Below are 26,734 nucleotides of genomic sequence, written 5' to 3'. Positions count from 1 at the left end.
GATGATGGTGCCCCCCAGATGCTCAAGAGGCAGGTCACCTCCAGCCGGCCTCAGTGCAGGTCCCGAGAAACAGGCTGGAAAAGGTGATGGCGGCTGCGTGAATCTGAATTAGCAGACGCTGTCTGCTGAAGGTGGGAAGAAGAGAGACTTCATGGTGAGCCTGACAAAGTGGCATGCAGACAGGCATGACTAACATAAATCTAAGCAGGATACTAGGTTTCCAAGTAAATAATATCGATGGTTGAAAACGCAAGGTAGCTTTGAGAACGCAGCGAGCAGGCTGGGTCTCTGTGGAGGCAGGAGGAGTGCATCAAAGGGAAGGGGGTGAGGCCACTCACCCTGCTGGATGGGTTTCCAGGAGCCCTGGGCTGCCGCTTGGAGAGGAAGGAGGACGAATGGGATTTCGGTCCTTTGAAATTCTTCTCCCGCTAGCTCTGCACTCTCACAGGCAATGAGTCTAAACCTTCCCTTGCCTAAGAATCGCCAGGGAGGCTAGTTTAAAATACCCAGCCTGGATCCCATCCCAGAGACTGTGATTCAGCAGGACTGGGCTGGGGCCCCAGAAGCTGATTTTCAAGGAATGTTCCCAGTAATTCTGGTGCAGGTGGCCTGTGCTCCAGATCTGAGAGCCACGTGGGCCCTGAGAACAGAACAGAACTCCTGGCTACACCTCCTCTATGTTTTCAACACATCATCAAGGAACACTTTAAATAGATGGTTATCTCTGTGTTCTAGAATCTTCCTATGGGGACACAGAAGAGGGTGGCTAGCTTTTCAAGAGACCAGGCTTCTGTCCCTACTCCAACCAGGCTCTGGCCTCTAAGGAAGAGACTGGGTTGGGGTTAGCGCCTGTTCTAGCCGGGGGTGGGGGGCAGGAAAAAGGCTGACGTGTGGACCTCACTGGATTCCGAGTCGAAGGAAACAGGGCAAGGCATCTGTCATCAAGTTGCTCACCCACTCTTTGAACGAGCTACTTCCCACAGAGGAAAGGGTGGTGCAGGGTGAAGAGGAGAGCCTCAGACTGAACCACTCCATCTCAGTCTGCCTCTCTTTCCTGGGGTCTTTCCTGACTTGGGGCAGAGTTCAGGTGGAAGGGCTGCTTGGTAGAAGAGCCTTCACCAGTCCTCAGGGCTCCTCATCCATTCAGTGGCCATCCATGCACCCATCTATCCAGTTATCTATCCAACAGGTACCGAATTCTCTTTGAGTGACAGGTCCTCTGCCATAGGCTAGGAGCATACAATGAACAAGGCCAGGCCCTTCCTCTCTAAGTTGTTCAGTCAGGTGAGGGCAACAGAGAGACAAATGAATACAATGGAACATAAAAGGGAGAGAAGTCCTGGGCTTAGGGACACACAAAGGAGGAAGTATCCAATTCTTCCCACCATGGCAGAGAAGGCTTCGTAAGGCAAGGAGGGCTGGCCGGAAGACTGAGGAGTGGGCAGCAGTCTAGGGTCAGAGTATCTGTGTGTGCACGTGTGCACCACACTCTGCTGGGACAAAGGTATGAAGCACACAGAGAAAGCATGAGAAAACTAGGTTTTCTAAGGCCCGCGTGCAGGCAGGCTGGGCCTGCAGGTGCAACCTGTCTCTCTAGCTCCCTGGGGGGAAGGGCTGTCTGCTAGTTTACAGGAAGCCACAAAGCTGAAGTAGCAGGAGCAGACTAGGATGGCATTCGTGTTACTTGTGTTACTGGTGTTTCAGGAAGCCCCCTGGGTTGGCTGTGAGGAGGGCAGCTGGAGGGAGAAGAGGAGCTCCTGGCCAAGTATGGTGTTGAAAGGAAGGAGCAGGAGGACACAGACTCGACAGACCCAGCGGGCAGGGCGGAGGAGGCCAGGAGGCCAGGGTGGGTCTCAGGCTTCAACAGGACGCCGAGGACACTCAGAAATGGCCAGGAGAAGAGTCTTGCCCTGACTCCAGTTCCCATGAGGCGTGCAGCTCACCTCACGAAGATCCCATCTCTGGAGTGCCCTGTCCCTTCTGCGTCCCTTAAGCCTGCTTTCTGGACGTTTGCTCAGACCCTGTTGGCTGTGAGCTGAACTAAATGCTCCTGAAACGTTTCTTATACATTGCAGGCGTTTTTCTGCCTTGAAACACTCGGGTGCTTTAATTTGTTTTCTGAAATAACAAAAGCAATTAGACTAATTGCCTTCAGAATGGGGCACTCATAGAGACCAGCCTCTGCACCGCAAAGGAAGAGTCTGGCAGACTCCTTCCAGGTTCATCATTTATGGAGCAATCTGCCCGTCCTCTCACGAGCAGGTGTCTCAGCAAGAGGAAAGTGTGCTGGGTGCCAGGCACCTTGCTTTGCAGCCCCTCAGTGGCTCCTCTGGCCGGGAAGATGGAAGTAAGAGATGGTTCCTTCCCAACAGGGATGAGCCAGGAGTGATGGTCTACCCAGAAGGCACACGACCTCTAGGAGGCCTTGTCTCAGTGCCAAGGGGGTGTGACCACCCAGGGTGTCACCCACAGAAGGCAGGTGACTCATCCGGTGGAGGGAGAACATACCCCTGGGCCCAGCAGGGCAGGACAGCGAGGAATGACCAACTGGACTCAGGTGGTGGCTGCTGGTGTTTGGGTTCACTCCTGAGTCGGGTGATAAGCAGTACAAGGTATAAGGGTCAGACAGGCAGCAGGAGTCAGGGCCGGACAAGGGTGAACGTGGCTCCATCACCTTCCTCCTCATGTAGGCACACCCGCAGCTTCTCAGAGTGGCCTGCTGAGGCTGAGGGGTGGGAGCTGGGGTTTGCTGCCCACTACAGCTCCCACCACACCACACCTGAAGAACAACGCCCACCCAGGGACTCGGTGAGCTAGCTGCCTCCCCTCGGGCCCCGGTCCTGTCTCAGCCCCGAGATTCCCCGTGTGCCAACCCCTGCCACACTTCCCTCGTCTGCGCTAGAGGAGCCGTGTCTGCCACAACGCTATCAGAGGGCAGGCCAGCTGGACTCAACCTCGCTTCTTGGATCTCACAACTTCGTGGAGGAAACACGGTCTCCCAGCCAAGGCCGAGTCCAGGGCAGTGTGACCTGTGAGCTCCAACCAGAGTATATGAGAGAGAGAGAGACACACATACAGACGGAGACAGACACTGCTCAGAGGATGAGCACACCCCTGCAATGCACAGACCCTGAAGGGAGGTCTTCAGAGGAGAGAGCCCTCTGAATGGTCCTAAAAGGGGCAGGTTTTGACAGGCCAGTTTGGCAGAAAGGGCATCTCAAGCGGAATAAATGCAGAGAGGTGGCTCAGGAGACAAGAGGGTGGCCGGTGCTGTCCCTAGGTCAGAGGACGGCAAAGGGCGTGAGCTGTGCAAGAGCCCAGGACCAGACCACAAGAAGCCTGAAGGGCAGGCCAGGCAGCTTGGCTCTCCTCCATGTGTCGGGACAATGTGTCAGGTTTTGAAGACTGTCTGCTGTCAGAAAGCTCCACCCGAGGAGAAGACAACAAACCAGAAGCCCCTGACCCAGGTGCAGGGTGGTGACTCAACCACACTGAGCGGCAGCCACCTGTCCCCCGCCATGCACCCATCAGGCTTGCTGAGACCTGTGGCCCCAGGCACCGGGCAGGGGAAGTGCACATACCTGAGAAGAAATCCAGCAACACTCCTGCCCTGTGGGTACCAGTGGTCCCATGCACCACCCAAAACTAAGCTGGTGAGCGAACCCATCATAATATAAACCATATACGTGTAAACACGTATTGGGAGAAGGGCCGTAAAGAAAATGAAAAGGAGGAAAGCAAATTTGCATGAGGAAAGCAAATCATGGTGTGGGGGTAGCCAAGTGAGAGGGAATAAACTCAGAGCGTGGAGTGAGGGAGAAGGAAAGGGTGCTGCGCGACACTGCGGGATAAGGACAAGGCCGCTGGCACCCAGAGGCAGAGGACACTGGGACACACAGAGACTCGGGAGGGGACAGGAAGAGGCTAGCTCATGAAGAAGGACCTGGCAGGGGTTTGGATTTTGCCGAAAAGGCCATGGGGGAGAAGAGAGAGAATTGGCTATTAGGTCCACTGCTCTGCCATGGGAAGAGCGGTCATGGGAGACCAGTGGGGGGTGATTAGTCCTCGGGGTGGGGGGGCAGTGTGTCTAGGCTGGTGGGGGTGAAGTTGTGGGGCGTGAAGATGGGGACACATCTGAGACACAAATAGAGCAGGTCAAGAGAAGTGGACTTGACACTGGGGGTGGGTAAGGGAGGGATGACAGACAATGACTCAGTTTTCCAGCTGAAGCAAGGGGGTGGATTTTAGTGCTGTTCCTGGAAGTGGGGATGATTGAGGAGATGCAGAGACCTCTGGGGGCTAGCAGAGGGGCTGGAAGAGCTCTGCTTTGGGCATGTTAAGTTTGAAATGCCCAGTGCTAATACCAAAAGACCACATCTTCCAAACAGGTAAGAAACAAAAAGGATGATTCGGAATGACAGTGAAGGTGCATGTCTTTATTTCCTTCTCCTCTGGAGCCTCAAGGAAAATGGCCTTAAAAGATGAAATTACAGAAATGAAGAAAAAGGCAGAGGTTCCCTCTGTGAGAAAAGGATTTAAAGGCGTTTCTGGAAGGACATTCACCGGTGGATAGGGCAAAGGGCACCTCAACCCACACCCTAGAATGGGTGGGCAAGAGGTGACAGCTGAAGGACACTTCCCCCACAGGCATGGCTGAGGTGGGGACAATAGAATCAAAGGTCGGAGGATGAAAAACACCCAGTGTGTCCTTCTTCCAAAAAATGGAATAAATCACCCAAGGAAAACCATGGCAGTTGACATGGGTGCGGATGCCCTCCTTACCCTGGTATTTAGGGGCTGAGCTCCCTGCACCATGATGGCTCACAGGCTGCTCACGACCAGGTGGAAGCTCCTGGCTGGCAAGCCCTGTCCCAGAGCAAGTGCCTCCAGACGTTTGTACCATTGTCCTTCATTCTCACCTTCAGACGGTCCACCAAGAATCACCAGACCAGCAACATAAAATAGAGCAAGACTGTAAATGGGAAACAGATAAACAAAAAGGCGCAATGAAAGAAAACCACATACTACTACAATCCATAGGACAAAGAAAAGTAAAAGCAAAAAGCAAATGGAAAACCAAAAATTACTAACTAGTATCCTCAGTTTCAACAAGATACTACTTCTAGGAATTGGGGAATGAGAAGGCATGCTTGGAAGTTAAAAGCATGATTCTTGGAATAAAAATTTGATACTCAGGGTGGATGACAAACCAAGGGAATTCCAAAATTAAACATTTTGGAAACAGAAGCTATGAGAAAAGGTAAGACAGAGACTCTTGATCCAGGAAGTTACAGGTCCAATTAAGACCTCTAGAAAGACAGGAGAGAAAAACTAGAAAGAGGGCATTATTACACATGTAGACGAAAAATTTTATTTGCTTTTATTTGAGGAGGAGATGTATCGTTAGGTTGAAAAGCCCAGAGAAGACGTCGCAAAGTCAGGTACATCATTGCAAAATTTCATAACATCAAGGATATTACCATTTTGTTCAGCATGGATTTTTTATAATACCTTTTACTTTGTAATATATTGCATTAAAATATCATTTATCTTGATTGCTGAGTTTTTGGGTTGGCAGACAAAGGCCTGCATGCCTCCACCAATCCCAGCCTGGTTACAGAGACACGGGAGCGACACAGCTAGTGAAACAGCCCCCACCCTCATAGAACCTAAAGAAGATAAAGAGATGACTCTAACAGTTTCCAGATGGTTTAAAACGGGTCAGCCACAGGAACAAAAATCACTCTAGTATTGGCCTTTTATCAGAGACATTGCTTAATTGAAGATGATGCCTTTAACAGTATGAGGATATCTGGGGCATCTGCGTGGCTTAGTCATTAACCGTCTGCTTCAGCTCAAGTCATGATCCCAGGGTCCAGGGACCAAGTCCTGCATTGGGCTCCCTGCTCAGTAGGGAGTCTGCTTCTCCCTTTCCCTCTGCCTGTTGCTCCCCCTGCTCATGTGCTGTCTCTCTGACAAATAAGCAAATAAAATCTTTAAAACAACAACAGTATGAGGATGTGGTTTTTCTTTCCTGCAAACACAAACCACACTTCCCAGAGCCTGACTTCTGGACAGGGCCATGTGACCAGCTTTCATGGAGAAGGCATGAGTAGAACCATCTCTCACTTCTGGGCTGGGCCGCTTAAGACCTGGTGGGCCTTCTCTGAACTCTCTCTCTCAACTTACCCACCATGACCTTGGATGCTACAGTACAGGAGGAGTCTATGTAGGCCCCTGAGTTACTGTGCAGAGCAGAGAAGCCCCACATCCCAGTATGACAGAGGAAACCCTGGGCTGCCACATGAGTAACTATCAGCCCTGTCTGCCCCTAATACTCAGCTCCCTACCCTAACTATTGAAGGGAAACTTCTCTGGTATATATATATACAATGGAATATTATGCAGCCATCAAAACCCCCAAATCTTGCCATTTTCAATGATATGGATGGAACCAGAGTGAAGTAAGTCAACCAGAGAAAGACAATTATCATATGATCTCACTGATATGAGGAATTTGAGAAACAAGACCGAGGAGCAAAAGGGAAGGGAGGGGAAAATGAAACAAGATGAAACCAGAGAGGGAGACAAACCATAAGAGACTCTTAATCTCACAAAACAAACTAAGGGTTGCTGGAGTGGAGTGCGGGGGAGGGATGGGGTGGCTGGGTGATGGACATTGGGGAGTATGTGCTATGGCGAGTGCTGTGAATTGTGTAAGACTGATGATTCACAGACCTGTACCCCTGAAACAAATAATACATTATATGTTAATAAAAAAAATAAAGCATCTCCAGGTAGGAATTCTAGATCCAGCTAATCTGTCAGGTACAAAGACAGAGCAGAAGCATTTTCAGTCATGTGAGGAACAGAAAGTCAGACTCCCATACATGCTTTCTTAGGAAATTACAGAGGGTAAGCTCCAGCAGAAGGAAAGCATGAGCCAAGAATGGCAAAGTCAGGGTATCCGAGAAAGAGTGGGACAACCTAAAAGAACACTCTACACAGGAGCAGGAAAGAGAGGCTTCAGAAAAGAGAACTCTGGGGAAAAAAAAAAAAAACCAAAACAACCAACCCCCCAAACCAAACTGATGATAACAGAGATAATATGAATGAATGCCAGGTTATGTGAGAAGCAACTTCTGGAGGGTGAAAAGGCGGACTCTCTCTGAACCCGACGCCAGAACAAGATCTTCGCTGAGTGACCCCGTAGTCAAAGTGCCGGATACCACAAAGAACAAAATGAAACGGCTGCCCACAGTGTGACTCTCTGGTCTCCGGGGTCCCACTAACAGAGAGATGATGTATCTGTCTTCAACTTTCATTATCATTCTACAGACTGGTGAGGCGAGGCCCTCTGAATGCTAGCCCTGTTGGGACACATCTTGGCCGGGGAGTCCAACTCCAGCCTTTAAGATGAACCTATCAGAACGGGCGCAGGCATGTGGTACTCCCCTGGCCCCTCGGGTTGTAGAAGGACCAGAGGAAGAGGGCCGTGGCTCCTGTTCTCCCGTTCTTCTGTAGCCCATCCCTCAGACCACTCGCCAAGCCCGAATTCACCACCAAGCCGTGGCAGGCAGAGCTTCTGCCCACGACCCAGCTGCCTCAGCAGAGGCACTTGTGGCTTGGCAGAGTCCAGCTCCAGTGCTAACAAGCCTTCCCCCGCCCTTTCCTTTGGACACTTTTCCTCCCAGTTGGGGCGGCAGTCGATTTCCTCTCCAGACCAGAAAACCTTGCCTGTCCACTATGTTCTCTTCTAGGGCTTGGTTCCTATCGTTTTTGGATGCTATTGGGGAGGGTCTGATTTGGAAACAGAAAGAGAAATCAATGGTGTGCTTTGCAGAGGCGACACATCGGATCATGTCAGCCTTGTGGTGGTTGGCAGCACCACAGCCCCGGTCTACAGAGTGATGCAGTGTGCTGCTCGGCCTGCCTATAGGACAGGAAAAAGTGGCTCCCAGCGGGGTGTGACACCATCTCTCCTGGTCCTCTGTGAGTCGCAGGTCAGGGCTGCGACTACCTGGGGATAGGCCATCTTTGGCAGCCTGAGGTGATGGCTGTCCCAGCGGCTAAGGGGTCATGAGGTCACCTAAGCCAGCCCTCTGCCTCCAGGCTGACACTGCCACCTAGATATGCTTCAGTAGAGGTGCGTGTTTCACATTTGGGAATGTAGGGAGGAATAACAACCGAGTGAGAATTTCCAGAGTAATCTTGCCACGGAGGTGACAGGATCTACTCTACAAACAAGAGAATAGGCTCCTGCTTACCCTTAGCTCAGTTCTTGCTGCTGAACCTTCTTGGTTGAGGTTCATGGAGGCTGATGGGGACCCAGGCCCCTCTTCAGTGCTATATGCTGCACTTGGAAACCAGGACACACGCAGAGGGGCACAGCATCTAGGGCAGCATTTTGCACACAGGTGATACCTAATAACTAGGGAATGGGACACACAAACATCCACACATGTCTCTGTGCCCCTACTTCTGCCCCCCTCCCCCCGCACCATGGTCAGCAGCTGTATGCACACTGCCTAGGGACAAAGGGCAAAAGGAGGAGGAAGGCAGTACTCGCTGAGAAGGAGCAGGTGCGAGGGCTTAGAGAGAGAACAGGGCACCTCTGTAGGCAGGCTCAGACTCTCTTTGGGGCAGGGCCTTTCTACCATTGTGCCCAGGAGAGAGGGTGCCCAGCTCCACCCATGTCTGGGATATGCACAGGCCAGCAGGAAATGCCAGGATTTGCTTGTCTGAGTTACCGAGTCTATTGTGCAGCTGTCATCAAGGGCATTCTGCGCCCAGGGACGAGCAAACCTGCACGGCCTTCATGACTGACAGGCACGCATACAACAATCAGCAGGTATTTACGAGGAAGGGCCTTCATTTTCTGCTTCCCTACCCTGGCATTAATAAGGAAAGCACACCTAATTGCCAAGAATGGTTGATGCAGTGAGAGAAAACTGAACGCCAGGGTCGGTGGAAAGGGCTGGCACTCAAATGAGTACTCTTAAATTATCTGTTCTCTGTCTTAGTAGCTTCCTGTAAGGGCAATAAACAAACAGCAATTTCTTTGTAGTTCTGACGGGTAATTGTTTCACTGAACAAGTCCCATCATTTTAATTGCTGGGACTCACTCACACCCACCACCTACTGGAAGAAATCAGCCTCCTAGGGTCTCCTGGGCAGCCAAGTTCTACATCATCCCAGGGTCCTAAATCATCCTCATACTCAGTTCCCAGAACAGGTTCTGGAGGGCGAGAGACCGGGAAGGAATGCTCGTGTTTCTTAGGGAGACCAGGATCCCCCAGTCCAGCTCAGGCTGCTCGGGGACCTGGCCTTGGCAGAACTTGATGTTGGGGAGGGATCGAGTGTTCTTAGGAAAGAGCATCAGGCTAATTTCCTGAGAAATCTGCGTGGTCTAGACAACAACGTCATGGATTTTCCCAGTGAACAGCCAACAGGTGGAAGAGAAGAACATGCAGCATATTGTCATTTATAATTTGAAATTCATTATTGAGTAAGGCTCTGCAGTAATAGTCCAACTTCGGTCACTGCAAACATGCCTTCGAGTGTGGTGCCCGAATCTGGTGCTGGGAGGCCACATGGGTTTTTTCAGGGCTACTTTCCTAGGCTCCTTCCCCAGGTCTCACCCCTTCCCCACCCGCAACCCTCCTGTCAGAAAACTATTTTATCTCTCATGAAGTTTTATGCCGGGGATATATGACCAGAATACATGAAGGTCTTTTAAATTTACTTTCAATAGCCCTGCTCCTCTCTTCTCTATGAAATATTTAGCATTTAACTCGTTATTTCTGCTGCTGGTGAAGTCTCAGGTGCAGGTGGCTTTGTAGAGATGGCCGAATGTCACACCAAGGTAATTGTTTCTCTTTATTTCCTCTAGATAAAGAATAAGTAATAGGCAAGTCTGAATTATCAGGCGGTGCTTCCATCACAGGCTCCAGCGATAACATAAAGCAGGAGATTGAATTTGGAGTGGTCTGCATAATCAGCTCTCCCCCTCCCTTCAAAAATTTGCCTGAGAATGAATCTGCATTTGCGAGCGTCTGCTCCCCAGCTCTCGTGTGTGCATGGCAGAGTTCCTGCTTTCGAGGAATTCAGGAACTCGGAGCGGCAGCAGGGCCTCCCCTTATCCACCCTCAAGAAGAGTCTGGGCAAGTAGGCAGGATCCACCCCACAGGGCCCAGGTGGCAGGAGGGTGCAGCATGGGGAGGCAGAAGCCAAGTTCAGGGATGAAGAAGGAGATTGAAAAAAGAGGACGGGAGTCGGAGCAGGGAAGGTGCATGAGGTCAGCAAGAAGGTGGGAAAGGACAGGCTCCTGGGTGAAAGCAAAGAGCTCAGCACCCAAACAAGTGTCTTTGTGAGGACCTGAAGCCAATGCAATCCCTCTCCAAAACCCCGTGAAGCTTGGCCGCTCAGCTTCAAGCACACTGTGTTAAGCTCTCTTACAGAAACATAAAAGAAGCAGATAGTCAGTGACGGGTACATCTTGGGCACTGTACTGTGGCCCCGAAATTTCCTTACCCAGTGTAAACTTTATTATAATTCAGTGTCGATACAAAGCAGACGTGGGTTTTAAATGAGTATTGGTCGAAGCACTTGGTTTAGCAATACACTGTTCCTATCTTATACCAATCCTTTTATACCTCTCAGAAAAATTTGAGACTGAGAACAAAGTTTTTTTTTTCCCCCTCCAAGCATTTTAAGCAGACAAGGTGTAAATATTCATGAGTGATAGGAAAGCTAGCTAGAGAGTTGCGGTGAAGAAAGCGATTCTGAGAAAATTTTATAGCCCAGCCTCTGGTAAACCCTCACTCAGAAGAAAGTGCATTGGATATCAGAGTTGCCCTCCTCACCAATGGATGTCCTATGGATGTTTCCACCATGTTCTCCAGAGCCCTCTTTCCCCACGCCATCAAATTCTTCAGGAGCCACGGGTTGCCTTTTCTGTGAAGAGTGGACTTCCCTGATCCCATATAAGGGGACACCCATGAAGCAACCTTTAAATTAACACACATTTACTATAATTATCATTGGGAAACTGATGGGTTTCCTTCTCAGGGCACAGTGGGAATCCCAGGCAATCATTGTATGAGGTCAGGCCCTACACTAAGCCTGAGTCAGGGACACTCAAGTCCCTGACTGCCATCATGGTATACTTAAGGTAGATGAGCATAAACCCAACTGACCACATCAATCACCTCTTTGGCAAAAGGTTTCAACACCTGGGGTTGTGCCTGGCACACAGTATATGTTTAGTAAATCATTTTGTTATCGAAGACTTCTGTGTGCTCTGTTCATTATTCTGCTCAAAGAGCCAAAGACTAATACCACCGATATGCAGGCGTCTACCCCCTGTGTGCAACCTTTGGTTTAAAATACCTGTCACTAAAATCCTAATTGTCACTGAGAAAAAAGAAATCTAAGAAGGAAGAAAGGAAGGAAGAGAGGGAGAGTGTTAAACACATACCTCAGGCCTGCTAGTAGCTTAGCTGGTCTGTATGAATACGCTCTGACTTGTCAGGGGATGGAGTCAAACTTCCCATAATAACCAAAGAACGGTTCTACCATTTCCCCCTTACTCTTTCTACTCTTCTAACAACTTCCATCCCATCCATGTTTTTCCAGTAGATTGCCAATATGCTGGCCATTGACTTTACGCTGGTTACTCTGCTCCATGATTCTCACACGTTCCTTGAATCCTCCCAGCAAACCCATGGACATAAGGGCTTCTAATGTCACCCTTCTTGGAGGAGAAGAGACAGGTTGCAGAGCACAGGTCACTTGCCCAAGATCACAGAACTGGTAAGAACCACAGATGGGAATCAAACTGTTTCATATGGCTCTCAAACCTCTGCTCTTAGCCAATTCCCAGTCTTTCCCTCTTCAGGAAGACACAGGGTGACAGACCTGACCCTTTAAAGTTTTGTCTGCTGCTCTTCTCTGAGAGAACCACCTGCTGAAACTTTAATTGGCTGGGGTGACAACTTTTCTACAAGTGTCTTCTTCAAACTTTAAGACTCCTCAAAATCCTTTTTCCCCCTTTGCCAGTTTCCCAGAGAATTCAGACAGATACTTGCCCAGATAATTGATAACACCGTTTTCAGGGACTGAAGTATACCTCTCACTGGGGACATTTCATATTACTTCATGCTTCAGCTACTGACCTGGCCCCACTCTCTGGCCTGTGACACTTCCATGGTGATGGCATTCGAGGCAGAAGCCAACCCATCAACACCAGTGGTATGACCCTCTCTTTCTGAATCTCCCTTCGGTACCTATGATGATAGGAGTGAGTTTCATTAGGAAGCAAATTACGTTCTTCTATGGAAGGTCCCCCTTGAACCAAAAACCACTCTTGATGTTTCTTCAAGCGATTCCTAATGAAAGATATGTGGGAATGAAGTGCACAACGCATCCCACAATTTCTTTCCCTTAATAAGATTTATGCTGTAGAAAGCCCACACTGTGGCCCCGATTGGATTTAGAATCACGCAGCCACCTTCATCCTCACGATTTATGGTGTGGCTGTACACACAAACATTCCAAAAATATCTTGACTGCTCATCTGAAATTCTAACTTTACTGGAGAGCTACAAGTCGTCTGTCTCTGGTCTGCTTCTAAAACCAACTCGGGTTCAAACCACGGGAAGGAGCATCTGTAACTGTGGTAACAGGCAGGGGATAAATAATGCATCTTTAGGAGAGAGAATTATTTTGCTGCAGTTGTGGAATGCATTCCTAATATTACAAGCTTGCAAATTTAATCCTAATTTCTTCTGTGAGGCTCTCTTTAAGATTCTCCATTGATCCCCCGAGTCAAGAAAATGTGTCGTTGATCACCTGCCTGATCCACACACAGTGCCTGAGTTCAGCCAAGCTGTCTCATATGTATCCTTCCATCAAATCAGGACAAGATTTTAATTTTTCATGAAGAGCAAAACTGTAGCTTTCTACGTGGCCAGATAACTGGGGTAATTTGCTCACACGCACTAATGCAGCTTCAGCGGAGGACCCTCTGAGCTGCGCTGACTATAGAGCCCACAGAACAGATAGGAAGCTGCCTTGTCAGAGGGTGGGAGGGTGGAGTGTGGGGAAACCCAGCAGTGGGGATATGGATTGTGCACGGACCCCACCACGTGTGGAGAAGAGCCACACCTCACCCACAAGGGAGCCTACAGGTGTGTCCCCAAAGTATACAGATAAAAATAAGTACTTCTTTTTCAAATCTGTGAATATTTTCCATGTTAAGGGATATTATTTGCATAATTCTTTATATAAAATAGACATTTCAAGTTCCAGGGGAAAAAAAATTCTAGAGGAGTTTAAAATAGAAATGCTGAAAACATGCTGAATACCTTGTACATGCTTTCATATTAGGTTATTCCATTCATAGTGCTCATCACCAGCTCACAGTCCTGCAAAGTTTTTTGACTTGCTCTCTTCCCCACTAGAATGGGAGTCCCAGGGAAGTGGGGCCCGCTGTGTCTTGTTGACAGCAGGGCCCTCTTAGCCTAGGGCCAGGCACATGGAAGGAACTATATAAGTGCTTGGATCAGTGAGTGAACCAGCAGTCCTTCCTTAGTCTAGCCTCACTCCAGGGATGACATCACTGCAGCAAGGGCACAAGACTCTTCTGAGACCTAGTTTCTTGTTCCATCTGAAGAAGATGATACAATAGGTAAAAAGTAGAAATGTCAGCCCATTTACTTGACATGTCCCAAGAGGCAACGCATAGAGACAGAGAGTGAATTTGTGGTTATTTTGGGCTAGGGTGGGAAAGGCCTGCAAATGGACATGAGGGCTCTCTTGGGGGTGATGGAAACCTTCTAAAATAAGATGGTAGTGATAGTTGTATGGTTCTGTAAATATGCTAAAAACTGTATTTACTAATACACTAAAAAAAGAAAGCATTATATAGTATGTGAATTATATCTCAATGAAATTGTTTAAAAAATTAATTACAAAATAAATTGCATACAAAACTCAATTTAAAAAAAATGAGGGTAACGCTATTCCATCCTTCTCCATGAGGATCAAAGGAAACAGTGTTTGTGGAAGCATTTAACACATACAACAACAGGGAAAAGCTTCCACGGGTCTTACTGCATGTTGACACTGTAGGTCATACCCTCGCCCCACACCAGGCACAGAGCACGCTGAATGCTAGATGCTAGAGCCGCCTACCTCAGTTGGCTTCTAAGCTCTGCCACCGACTGGCCATGACCTTAGGCAAATGACTTTCTCTCTGTGAGCCTCAGTGTATTCAACGCTCAAATGGGGATTCTGATATCAACCTCATCGTCCTCAGATCGAGTCTGGTGCAGAGTAAGCCCAGTATAAATACTTGCCATTTCTACTATGTGACCTTCTCATTAAATCTGAAGAACTAAAATGCCACCAAAGGGCTCATGTGCTCACCTTTCTGCACAAGGGGTGAAAGGCATTGCTACCAGTGGCTGCTGGAACAGCACACAGCTTTCAAAGGCACCGAGGTTTTGCTTTGGGAGGTGCCCTCTGATTTGACCTGAGCCATCCAGGTGCCCTGGACACGCCCGGCTTTAGTCAAGGTTAAGCCCATGTCTACCTATGGCTGTGGATCTTGGAGGGCAAGTGACAGGACCCTGCATATGTGAGCACCAGAGGCTGAGGCTCCTCTGCCCCTGTGTGTTCCCAGGGAGGCCTCTCTACAGTCCCCTTGTAATTGCGTACCTAATTAAACCTCTGCTGGCTGATGATCTTCCCCATGACCCTGAAGAAACGCTTCACCAGCTGACGGGTCTCTGTTTTCTTTAAATGAGATTTCTGCCCCATGAAGTCTGTGTCCCCCGTCAGCAACACTTCCAAAAAGAGAACAGCCCCAGCCGAGCAGCCGGCCGTGCACACGGCCTTGGAGGCCTCTGCATGTGCATGTGTCAGAGGAGGGGCGACAGGCCAATCCGTGATGTGGACACACTCCTGGAAATTCCAGACAACTCTGGAGTCCAGCTTGGAGGACAGCAGCTGGTGGCCAAATAAGCCTAATGAGCTAGCCCACGGGGGGCTGGGGAACTTGCTGTTTGCTGAGAGCATTCTGACAGCAAGCACAGGCTGACTCCTGCATAAGCTGTGGGCAGGTAGTCCCAAGTGTCTCTGGCCTTGAGATGCTGGGGCCCTGCTAGGGGATTGGGCTGCAGGTTTTCCTTCTCATCCTAATCATTCATGTGCTACCAATCATTCCTGTGGAAGGATCTGATCCCAGGTGGTTAGCCACACATCTCCAAAGAACATTCTCTTCTTCCATTCACTGAACAAATGTTTACTGAGGACCCATGATAGCCCAGGCTCCATACCACCGTCCAGGCTCGCCATGGGGACACAGTCTCTCCCACAAGGGAAGGACAGAACTGACCCACCGTCAGGGGGAGAAGTCCTGCTCTCAGAGGCAGCAGCCTAATGCACGGTCAATGTGGGGGCTATGGGGGCTCCTGAATCATCTAAGAAAGCACCCCCCCCCCCCCGCCAAGCTGCAAATCTGGGAGAACAGGTGAGGAGAACTGGGTCTCAGTGCTCAGGAATGATGCGTCCAGAGGAGGAGTGGGGAGAGGGAGGGCAGGTGACTCCAGGTGGCAAAGAAACACATCCAAGAAGGACAAGCAGGACCACAGTCAGGCGACAACTGTCTGCAAACACAGCCCTGGTTGCACTAAAAGCTAATGCTAAGTGATGCAAAAAGGAAGAAAATGCCGTGCACATGTTCGTTTGAAAAAGACCAGGGAAGCCAGACTGCAAAGCCAAGAGACACAAAGTCAGAGCCAGGCTGCTGGCCGGCCCCATTCTGGCCTCGGCGCAGCACAGCATGCTGGCTACATGCAACTGAGGACGACCTCGGATCTGTGGAAAATGACCGGTAATGGGCTTCCTAGGAAGTGCTGCTGGCAAAGGTGGGCGCTGCCAGGGGTCAGTCCAGGTTCAACCCTACTTGTCAAAGACCCTCAAGAAGCCAAAGAAATGCCTGCTTCCAGAGAAAGCTGCCAGACTCACAGAGGCAGACCCCAAGAACTGCTGGTCGGCATCCATCGCTATTTGTCAGAGAAGGGAGTGGGGGCTACTCACAGCAGAGCCTCACGGCTTGCTCTCCATGCCAGGGTGAACACAGATCCTATGGACCCCAGCTATCATGAGAGTGAGCATGTACAAGGGGGCTTTCTCACTGCAGCTCATGACTTGCAGAGCACGGAGGTAAGCGAAAGATGTTGGGGTGGATGAGGGTGGGGGACCCAAGGCCTCCCTTGAAGGACAAAGGTTTGGGGGACCCCTCAGCCAGTACCAGGGCCAGCTGCCATTTGACAAGAGGAGGGAGGTTCAGAGCAAGCCCGAAGGGGGCTCTGTGTCCCCCGGGAATGACCACCCTCTGCTCCAAAAGGATAATCCACAGGGGCCACATGGAGGCACTGGAAAGGGGATGGAGCCATCTTCAAGAGAAAGTACAAACACCCAGCAAAGGGGTGTGCTGCTCATGTACACACACCCTTGTACCCATGTGCATGCTGCAGGCCCAGCATCCAGCCCAGCCAAAGGGCAGATATATGCTGCGTGGGGCTGGATGGGACACTCCAACTAATTTAAGACCTCCTAAGGCCATTTGTGTCCTCAACAAATGAGCCAGCCAGCACTATTTTCACCCACATACCAGTCCGTGACCCTGGCCTCAGACTGGCCTCATTGCTCAGCAAGGAGCTCAAGGTCGGTTCAACAGCTATGCCTTTGCTTTTGGGGCCACTGTTTCATAGAGCTCCTCACTCACAGTTTCTGCAGTTTAGCAAGGTACATGTGGGGCAGGGGCATGGAGGCACCAGTAGGCCTAGGGCAGGTGGGAGCCTCTGGGCAAGGCAGAGAGGTGCTTGCTAAAGACACATCTGCTCCTGCTGTCAGTCTTGCTATGCAGCACACATGCCACCTCCCTGGCCCTCCCACAGGCAAGTGTCTCCAGAGGTCTGGACAGGAGGTGCCGGCTGCAGTCTCCACCACCTCCAGCTCTCCCCGCAGCCTGCCAGGGCCCCCAGCAGGAGGAGGGCACGCTCCCATTTTCTGTGTGCACTTCTTCCCACCCCACTCCACCTCTCACCATGACTCCTCACTCTCCAAGCCCTGGCTCCAGCTCTGCAGCTGCCTTTTACTGCCCCCCAGCTGGGCTCTGTTCTCCCCTGCCCCTGTCTACCCACCCCAGATGTGCCTCTGCTCAGAAGAGGGTCTGTGCAGCTCCTGGGTCCCCTGGGTGTAACATCGTCTCTGCGGCACCGCAGACTGGGCCACTTCTTCCCCTCCCAGGCAGAGACCCTCAGAGCAAATGGAAGGCAGCAGCAGAAAGTGGTACTAGCACTATCGCAGAGTCCCCACTTTGCAGAACACTGAAATGGAGCCAGAAAAAAGCTGTGTGAGGACGATGGATCACTCAAAGCCCTCTCGCATAGAACTTTGAAGATGACACTAGAAGAAACACCACTTACACAGATAGGAGGCAGTTTTTTTTTTTTTTTTTTTAAAGAAATAGCAAGACTTAAAATCCCGGTTTTCTTTCTAGCGAAGACGGAATAGAGGATACTCACAAGGTTATAATGCAAGAAGAACTAGATTCTCCTACATTTATAAGAACCATTATGCGTCTCATTATGTGTAAACCTTACACATACTCTTGTGTAAGGTTTAAAATAGCCGGTTTGAAAGTTCTCATTCTGCTTTCGCCTGACCACAGAGACCACTGCCTCTACTCTGTAAGCCTCCGCTGGTTTACATGCCCTTTGCAGCGGTGCTTTCTACATGTTGCTGAACAGCACTGTCTACTGTCTGTTAAGGGACGACATGATGGAGGGATAAGAGCCTGGTGCCAGCATTCGGGACACTTCAAATCCTAGCCCCACACCTGCAGCCGAAGTCGGCATGAGGACCTCAGGCTCCCTCTCTGTAAAATGGGGATGGCTTCCTTCTTAGCTTGCGTCGTTGGTTGTCATCATAAAGATAAACTGAGATGAGAATGTGGCAGCTCACAGCTATCTAAATGCAAACACCTTGTGTTTATTTGTTAAGTACCAATTCTTAGGACAGCTGCTAGAAAGGTGTAATGTGATTTAGGCTAACCCTCGATTTGAGCACGATTGGAAGGATAACCTCACCCAAAGAATGTTTCCAGCTCTTCTCTTGTTTTTATCTCTTTGTCGAGGATTTCAATACATTTATATTACCCTTGACAGTAGCTACGAATTTTGGGTTAAAAATGAAATGTGACTGTCCTGGGTGGTGCAATTTCTCTACCCGGGAAAAAAGGTATTTATGAGACATTGTAGCACACCAGGAGCTCCTCCCGATGGCTGCAGAGAGGGCCCCATAGCAGCCCCCTCACTGTCGGAACACTGGGCTGGCAGCACGTGCCCTGGAACAGGGCAGGAGCAGAGTTCCCATTCGCAGCCGGCTCTTGGGAACAGATGCTAAGAAACACTTGCCTGGAGACTCATAGAGAAAGCAGGAGGGAGCACTTGATGGGCAGGTAATGGTGCCACTTCCCATGGAGGCGAACCTCTCCCATTGAAGCTAATTGGGAGGATGGCCGGCCTGTGGCAGCAACGGCTAAATTTGGGAACAGTGAAAGTGAAATCTAATTTAATTTTAGTTTTGCAGCAACTCAAACTAGAAAGCATGGCCAGGGCTTGCTGCTCTGAAGAGGTCCTCTGATCCCACCCGAGAAGAGGTAAGTGATGGACAATCGGCACATTCTAAGCAAATACGCAAAGGGCAGGAGCCAAAGGGGTGGACACAAGCTGTCATCCTGAGGGGCTCGGCCAGTGAGGACGCACACTGGCTCTGTGGCCTGCTTGCTGACAGTGCCCAGGTTCTCAGCAGATACCCTGTCCCTGGAAAACTCTCCAGTTGCCAGCTGTCAGATCCTCTGGATGAGGAAGGCTGAACTACTGAGGTCCCCTGTACATGGGCACAAGGTGGTCCCAGACCACAGTTATCTGAGGGAGTGTATCCCTAGCACCCCATCCAGTCAGCGCATTGGGCTTCTTGCAGAAGACAGACTCTCCTTCAAGAGGCAGATGACTATCTTCTCCAGTTCTGGACTATGCGGTCTTCCTGTTGGTAAATGGGCACATTGCCAAGGTGAGCAGGGAGTAGTTGCCACTGGGAAAATGCCAATCACAGCAGGATTCATGCACACTCAGGACCACATAAGCATCATGTTACCATTAGAAAGACACAGGCTCGTGGGTCAGAGACAGACTGGGATGCGTGCCTGTGTGCGTGAGTGGGGCCAAGAGACACAGCGGGACACAGAGAGGAAGGGAGGGAGGGACAGAAAGGCAGAAGACAGGGATCCTAAGAGAGAGACGGAGAGCAGGAGAGATAGACCACAAGGTTACAAGAAAGGCACAAACAGGAGGAGAGGTAAAGGGTACTGTGAGAGAGGAAAAGGAGGCAGAAAGACCTTAGGAAAACCTGGAGAGAGAGACAGAGCACATGAAAGAAGGCAGGAGAGATGGGGCAGGGGGTAGTTGGAGAGGGAGAGCCTGAGTCCTCTAGGGAACAGGAGAAAGGCACATACTTCCAGCAAGCATTCCATCCCCTGTTCTGTTCTTCCAGTTTCTTTAAAACTAGCTCAACCACCCACAACATCTGAAAATGCTTTTGGGGAGGTAAGTTGAAGAAAACGTGTTTCCCTGTGGAAGAATCTGTCACCCAACACAAGTTACTCTCACTGGCTCACACTAGGAGGCAAGAATAAACAGACGACCCTTAGCTGACTGGCGCGTAACTAAGGAGCCTGGAGAAACCCCTGCCTCAGCTCCTGGCCTGGAGGGGTTGCTGAGGGCCACAGCCAGGGAAGGCACTGGAAGGACCACTGAACCTTGGAGTTGGGCCGTATGTGGTTGGGGGAGAAGCGTGTACCACACTCGGCCACCACATCTACACTGAAGCTCCTCAGTGCTTCTGCATCCACTTGACTGATGCGGAAGTGGAGGCCCAGACTGATGGCTTGCTGGGCGTCATGTAGCTGGTAGAAGGGGGTTCTGGGGCTCCTCTACCACACCTGCCTCCTGGGGACAAAACTGGGCTTTGGCAAGAATTTCAATACCTTTATAGCAACTGTGTCTGTGTGGCAGGGGATTTGGGGCTGACTGAACCCAATACCCCTGCGAACCACCGAGAAGAAGGGACAGAGGCTGCGCAGAGTGGACACACACCACGCATGTTCTTGATGCCTTCCAGAAGCACCCTGTGAGCTCAAGGGGCTGCTCCCCTGTGGGCATTTTATCAGGTGAGCCCAGGGAGGCTAACACAGAACTCTTGGCCTCTCTGTGCAAATCACGCCTTTGAGTCTCCCTGCACTTGACATGTAGCACCCACCACTCCCAGGGTGGCCAGACCCAGGAGGATCACACACAGTGGGCAGGTGTCCCTGAGTCATGCTGCTGCCTGTTCGGTATTCTCTACCCCATGCTATCTCAGCTGTCACATGTGTCCTTGCAGATGATGGAGCACGAGCCTCTCTGAGGTCAAGCATCACTCACAAGGGCCCTAGATACACAATGGCAGGGTCCCTATCTCAGGGAACTATTCTGCTGTTGCTCTATCTCTATAACCTTGGGTCAGTGACTGCCTCTGAGTCTTCAGTTTTCACTACTCCGTGTAAAAGCCCTCCTTATCAGGTGGTTGCCAGTGTGTCCTGAGCTGGTGATGTCGACACTTAGCACGAATGCCTGGGAGATGACAAGTCCTCCCTTGGGAAAGGTGAGTCGCCACAGAAGGGAGGCTGCTTCTACCCCCGCAGGCACCCCACCATGTGGCAGGATTCTCCCTCGCCATTCCCCTGGCCCTGGCCAGCCCCTGTGCATCATTCAGCTGAGCCCTCCAGAGAGTCCACAAGGGCTAGCACCGCAGACTGACTCTAGCCCCAGAATATGCCAGGATCCTCGGGTCTGCCTTTAAGCTTACCACTGTGGGCCTCAGACTGCCCATCGTTAGGACTCAGTGAAGAGTGTGAGGTCCAATAGCCAGTCCAGTCCCGCACTATCCTTTTACAGATGGGAAATCTGATGTTCCCAAGGGAAGGGGTTGTGCCTCAAACAAGGGCAGTTAAAGAGTTCAAATTCAGGTCTCTTTCCACACAACTGGATTTTAAACAACTGGAAGCTAGAGTATCTAGGACCATATATATGTAATTTTAAAACTGGTATTTCATAATTTTGATTTTGTTGATATAATTATCTTACATTATTTAGGATTTTTTAAAAGGCCAGGAGAAATGAGATGATCACTGTGGGAGGCTGTCTTTTAAATAAGAAAGTTAAAGGTACCAAGGATGGAGCATTTCCCTTCATTGTTAGGGTGGAGATGATGTGTTTATCTCTAGGTAAGAAATGTTATTAAAAATGTAAATTTGGAAGAAAAACTCCCAAATTGTTTCCAATTTCATTCTTAAGGAAAATGAAAACATTAAAGCAAAAACTTTCTTGGGGGCTGGGGCTGGGTGCTTGGCTATGAATGACCTTGATGAGCCTCAGAAGCCTACCCTGCCTTGCTCCCACAGGCTTCAGGATGTTCCCCACCTCCAAGCCAGGCACCTCATTCCTCCCACTGCTTCTGGATCCCTGGCCCTGCTCCTCTGGTGTCTGATCTGCCTTCTGGAAATGGCCCATCTGAGATTTCTCAAGCCTGGGAACACTGATGCTCCTGCTGTGGGACCTGCCCCTAGACCACCTCGCCAAGCCCTCCCTGCCCAGAGTGTCAGGGCACTGGCAGGTGCCTACAGTAGGTGTTTTAATAAACACAATTAGTGTCACTGAAAGCCTGAGCCCTCCTCCCTTTGAATCCCATCCTGACACTGGGGCCTACTGATCAAGCCCACCAGTGTCCAGCACTCTGAAGAGAAACTACAGACTTTGGAAATAAGGTGGGGGGGACCCTTAGGGGAATCCCATTTGTAGCTAACCTCTGGGGAACATCTCTCTGGCTTAGTTCACTGTGGAAACCTGGTTTCTATGCAGAAATTCTTTTTTTAAGAGTGAGCAGAGCATGTGTATGTGCATGTGCCTATGCCCATTTTGGGGTGGGAGAGAGGGAGAAAATTGTAGGCAGACTCCATGCTAAGCTTGGAGCCAACAAAGGGCTCGATCTCACAACACTGAGATCATGACGTGAGTCAAAGATAAGAGTTAGATGCTTAGCTGACTGAGCCACTCAGGGCCTCCTATGCCGAAATTTTGATTGCAGTGAGCGCTGGGAAAGGGTAAGCATGTCTGGAGGGAGAGAGAACTTAACCTGATGGAATAACAATCATATATACATGGCTATTTATGCAAGGGGTTTCCACCATGATGGCCTCAGGGGGCATAGCGGGAGGGCCGCCACTCTCTAAGTGAGGAACTACTGAGTGTCTCTGAGATCCCAGCCAGAGGCTCCATCATCCCTGTGGCCCTCATAAGAATGTCATGCTGAGGCTCCTGAGACATCCTTAGGAGACGAGCACAAGCTCAGGAACCAGCATTGGTTCTGGGGGAAAACTTCCCTTTTAGAGCACACATTGTGGGCAGTGGATATACAGTATGTCACCCCAAAGACAACCCCTAGATCCTCAGCTCCATGTTGTCCAAGGGGGCTCCCTGAGTCTGCCTGCATGGGCCCAAGGCCCTTCCTGGTGGATGACCAAGGACAAGCAGCCATTTGCTGCTGAAATTTGAATGGATGCTCGTGCACATAAGCCAGGTCAAATGCTTCTCTCTGCTCTGAAACCAAGACTCTAACCTGAATGCTGTAACCGATGCCATCACCTCCTACAGTTCATCCCTTCTTCCAGGAAACACCCTTTTCCATGCTAAACTTGACTGCCAGAAGCCATCACCTCATTCCATGTTCTCAGTACAAGATAGCCTCCAACTTGTAGAATTTGTTTTTTCTCTTTTGAAGCTGCATTTTACCTTCCCTGGTTTATGTGTATTTCCTAAGTCATCTTCTATACTTTTTGCCTCATGTCTTTTCTTCGTTTTTGTTTTTTGGCTTAAAAAACTGATATCATGCCTTAAAAAAAATTGAAGGACTGTTCTACAATGGAAGGGTTTTGCCCTGGTCTCAAGAGCACCAATAGTTGTGTGGTGAATTCCTAAGTTTAGTCCCCTTTGGTTGTTCTGACTCTTAAGGTAGTTCAAAATAAGGCACACGGAAGTCTTTGGCATGGAGTATTATTATTATCAGTCTTGTCAGAGCTTCATATGTTTTTAACAGTTTTTTTTTTTCAGGAGGTCAAATTTTGGTTATGGATCATGACTACTATTTCCTGATCTTCTATCCATCTCTGCTCTTATCTTTCTTATTTCTAAAGTGTTTCAGTTGAACTCCTGGCTCTTTAGTGTTCAGCTTCTCTCATTTTATAATGTGACATTAGAGGCTATGACTTTCCCTCCAAGTACCACTTTAGCAGCACCCTGGCATCCTAGACACACAGAAGATACATCATTTTTCAGTTCTAAACATTTGGTAGCTTTCATTACTGCCCCTTCTCTGCCCCTGCTATTACTGAGAAATACATCTTTAAGTTTCTAAATGTATGGATTTCTAGTGAGCTTCTTGCTAATTGTTATGATTTTACTGCTTATTGGTCAAAGACTATGGTTCATTAGTTACATAGTAGTGGCTAAAGCTTTTTTGTGGCCTGGAATGTGGTTCGTGTTTTAAACTGACCATGTGAAGGATGTGTACTAGGTGCACAGTCTTACATACTGTGACTGCATTAAGCTTATTAGTTAGAATTTCCAAATTATAGTTGTTATTATATTAGTTTAATTTCCAAATACATATATTTTCATGAATTTCTGATGGCTTGGATTGTTTTATAAAGTACATGTTAAAAGTCCCATCATGGTGGTGCTTTTGTCAATTTTCTCCTATTAGTCTCTAGGCTTCACTTTGTGCCTACTTAGCACCTGAGAGCTTCATAGTTGTTATATCTTCTGAGTGAATTATTTGTCAGTGTGCAAAAATGTGTCTGTCACCTAATGTATATAGTTGATCTTTGAACCACATAGGTCTACTTATACACATTTTTTATAGTACAATACTGTATATGCATTTCTCATATGATTTTAACATTTTTTCATCTAGCTTACTTTATTATAAGAATATGGTATATAATACATGTAACATAGTACATATTTTTGAAAGAGCCCAGATGTCCATCAACAGATGAATGGATAAAGAAGATGTGGTATATATCTACAATGAAAAATTACTCAGCCATCAAAAAGAATGAAAACTTGCCACTTGCAACAATGTGGATGGAACTAGAGGGTATTATGCTAAGTGAAATAAGTCAGTCAGAGGAAGAAAAATACCATATGATTTCACTCATATGTGGAATTTGAGACACAGAACAGATGAACATAGGGAAAGAGAAGGAAGAATAAAATAAGATAAAAACAGAGAGGGAGGCTAACAATGAGATACACTTAAATATAGGAAACAAACTGAGGGTGGCTGGAGGAGAGTTGGGTGGGAGGATAAGGTAACTGCATGATGGGCATCAAAGAAGGCAAGTGTTGGAGTGAGCACTGGGTGTTATATGTAACTGGTGAATCACTAAATTCTATCCCTGAAACTAATAATGCTAACTAATAATTTAAAGTGAACTTGAATAAAGAATTTAAAAAGGATATTTGTTACATGATTATATTATTGATAAGGCTTCTGGTCAATAGTTAGGCTATTAGTAGTGAATTTTGGGGAAATCAAAGGTTACACATGAATTTTTGACTGTGCAGGAGGGTTGGTGCCCCTAAATCCTGAGTCATTCAGGGGTGGACTGTACTGATGTTACCACAAAGCAGTTTTTTTTTCTCTAGCATGCATTCTATACATTTTCCCATTAATTTCATTTCATATTTTGTGTCACTGTACTTAGATATGACTATGGTCGGTAATACATTCTAGATTTTAAAAATTCAATCTGAGAATTGGGGTTGATTAGCTGATAAGTCTAATCAATTAATAATTTTACTGATATAGTCAGGCTTATTTTTGCTCTTATTTTATGTATTTATTTCTATATTATTTTATTACTATATATTTCTATATTATTATGCTTTTACTTTGCTTCATTTTGTCTACTTTCCTGGCCTTCCACTGAATTGGTAGAGTGTTATTTATGCAACTGCCCTTTTCCACTCCAAGTGATTTTCTACTTCTATTATTTTACAGGTTACCCTTAAGTTTTTATTATGCATTTTTACTTCATATATGGTTTATTAAGGTCTTTTATCTTCTCAAATAATCAAAAAATTATGAAATGCTTTAGCACTGGTCATCATTACCACATCATACCTCATATTTGAGCAGCCCTCAGCCCTCAAACTGCCTTCTTTATTACTGCTATCTTTCTACAAAAAATATTTTTCTACTTTCTATTACTGATTTTTCTCTAAGTCAATGCTGTCTTAAATTTGCCCTTATATTTGCCTACTGGCCTTTCTTTTCTGTGATTTCTGTATTCCATGAAAAGGGAAGTATACTAAAGTAGATCCTTCAGCAGTTCTTTCAGAGGGTTTATGAATGGGAACTTCTCACATCTTTCACAGGAGATAATTTTGCCGTAATCAGTAAAGGGAATTTTAAGTTGACTATTTTCCCTCATAACTGAAAGACATTATTCAGTTCCTTTCTGGCCTCCACTGTTCCTGATGAAAAGTTTGCAATCAATGATTATTCCTTTGCAGGTCATCTTTTTTTTCCTCTTTGCTTTTTACTTTGGTATTCTGTATTTTACTGTGATATGTTATTTATCCTATTCAGAATCTGGTGTGCTTCCTTAGTCTAAGAATTTATATCTTTTTAAAATTCTAAGCAGTTCTTAGTCTTTATCTCATCCAATGTTTCCTCTCCTTGTCTTACTATTCTCTCTCAATATCTGTTTTATATTTTCCATCTTTGTGTTTCTCTGAGTTCTTATCTGGGTAATTTCCCCCAGAGTGATCTTCCAGTTCAATAATTCTCTTTTCAGTTATGTCTAACATGCTTTTTAACCCATTATCAATTTTAATAATTTTAATTTCTTGAAACTCTACCTTTCTAAATTTACCTGTTTTTTACCTCTATAATTGTTTATTTATAATTCTCCTGAGTCTTTTTACCATTCTAATCATTTCAAACATGAATTTTTAGTCACTTTTACATTGTTTTATTATATAAAGATTTTAGGGAAGCTGGCCCTCCAGTGTGCTGAATCTGTTAACTCTTCCTCATGGCAAATTACTCCCTTAAAACCCGAAATTGTATATTTTATTTAATTTTTAAGAAGATTTTATTTATTTATTTGAGAGAGAGAAAGAGAGCATGAGTAGGGGAAGAGGCAGAGGAGACGCTACCCAAGCAGACTCCTGCTGAGTGTGGAGCCTGACATGAGGCTTGATCTCATGACCCATGATCTCAAGAACTGAGCCAAAACCTGAGTTGGATGCTTAACTGACTGAGCCACCCAGGTACCCCTATAATTTTATACTTTAGACTCAGATTTCCTGATTTCCTTTTCTCCATGGATAACCCATAAATTCTGGTGTGGAGATATTCTTTTAAAATGGATTTGCATGTGTTCTTCTAGGATCCCTCATGGTTTTACTGATCTGGGACCTATCTTCCAGTTAATTCCTAGATGTAGAATTTCACCTTGATGTAAGCTGTATAAATTCAGACTTCCACATTAATG

General features: G+C 47.8%; 1 protein-coding gene across 1 annotated transcript in view; it reads right to left on the bottom strand.

Annotated features, from left to right (window-relative positions):
- The window catches only part of FSTL4 (follistatin like 4), a 297,369-nt gene extending 276,366 nt beyond the window's left edge, over positions 1-21,003 (bottom strand). The window contains exons 1-3 of the mRNA XM_044227430.1: positions 20,980-21,003; positions 19,933-20,038; positions 339-473 (exon numbers count right to left, since the gene is read on the bottom strand). Of these exons, the coding sequence (XP_044083365.1) occupies positions 339-473; positions 19,933-20,038; positions 20,980-21,003 (265 nt within the window). The remainder of the gene's footprint in view (positions 1-338; positions 474-19,932; positions 20,039-20,979) is intronic.
- Positions 21,004-26,734: the final 5,731 nt, after the last annotated feature.

Source organism: Neovison vison, chromosome 1 (assembly GCF_020171115.1).
Source record: "Neovison vison isolate M4711 chromosome 1, ASM_NN_V1, whole genome shotgun sequence".
Taxonomy (NCBI): Eukaryota; Metazoa; Chordata; class Mammalia; order Carnivora; family Mustelidae; genus Neogale; species Neogale vison.
The sequence above is the reverse complement of the archived record's forward strand: the minus strand, read 5'-3'. Positions and strand labels throughout refer to the sequence as shown.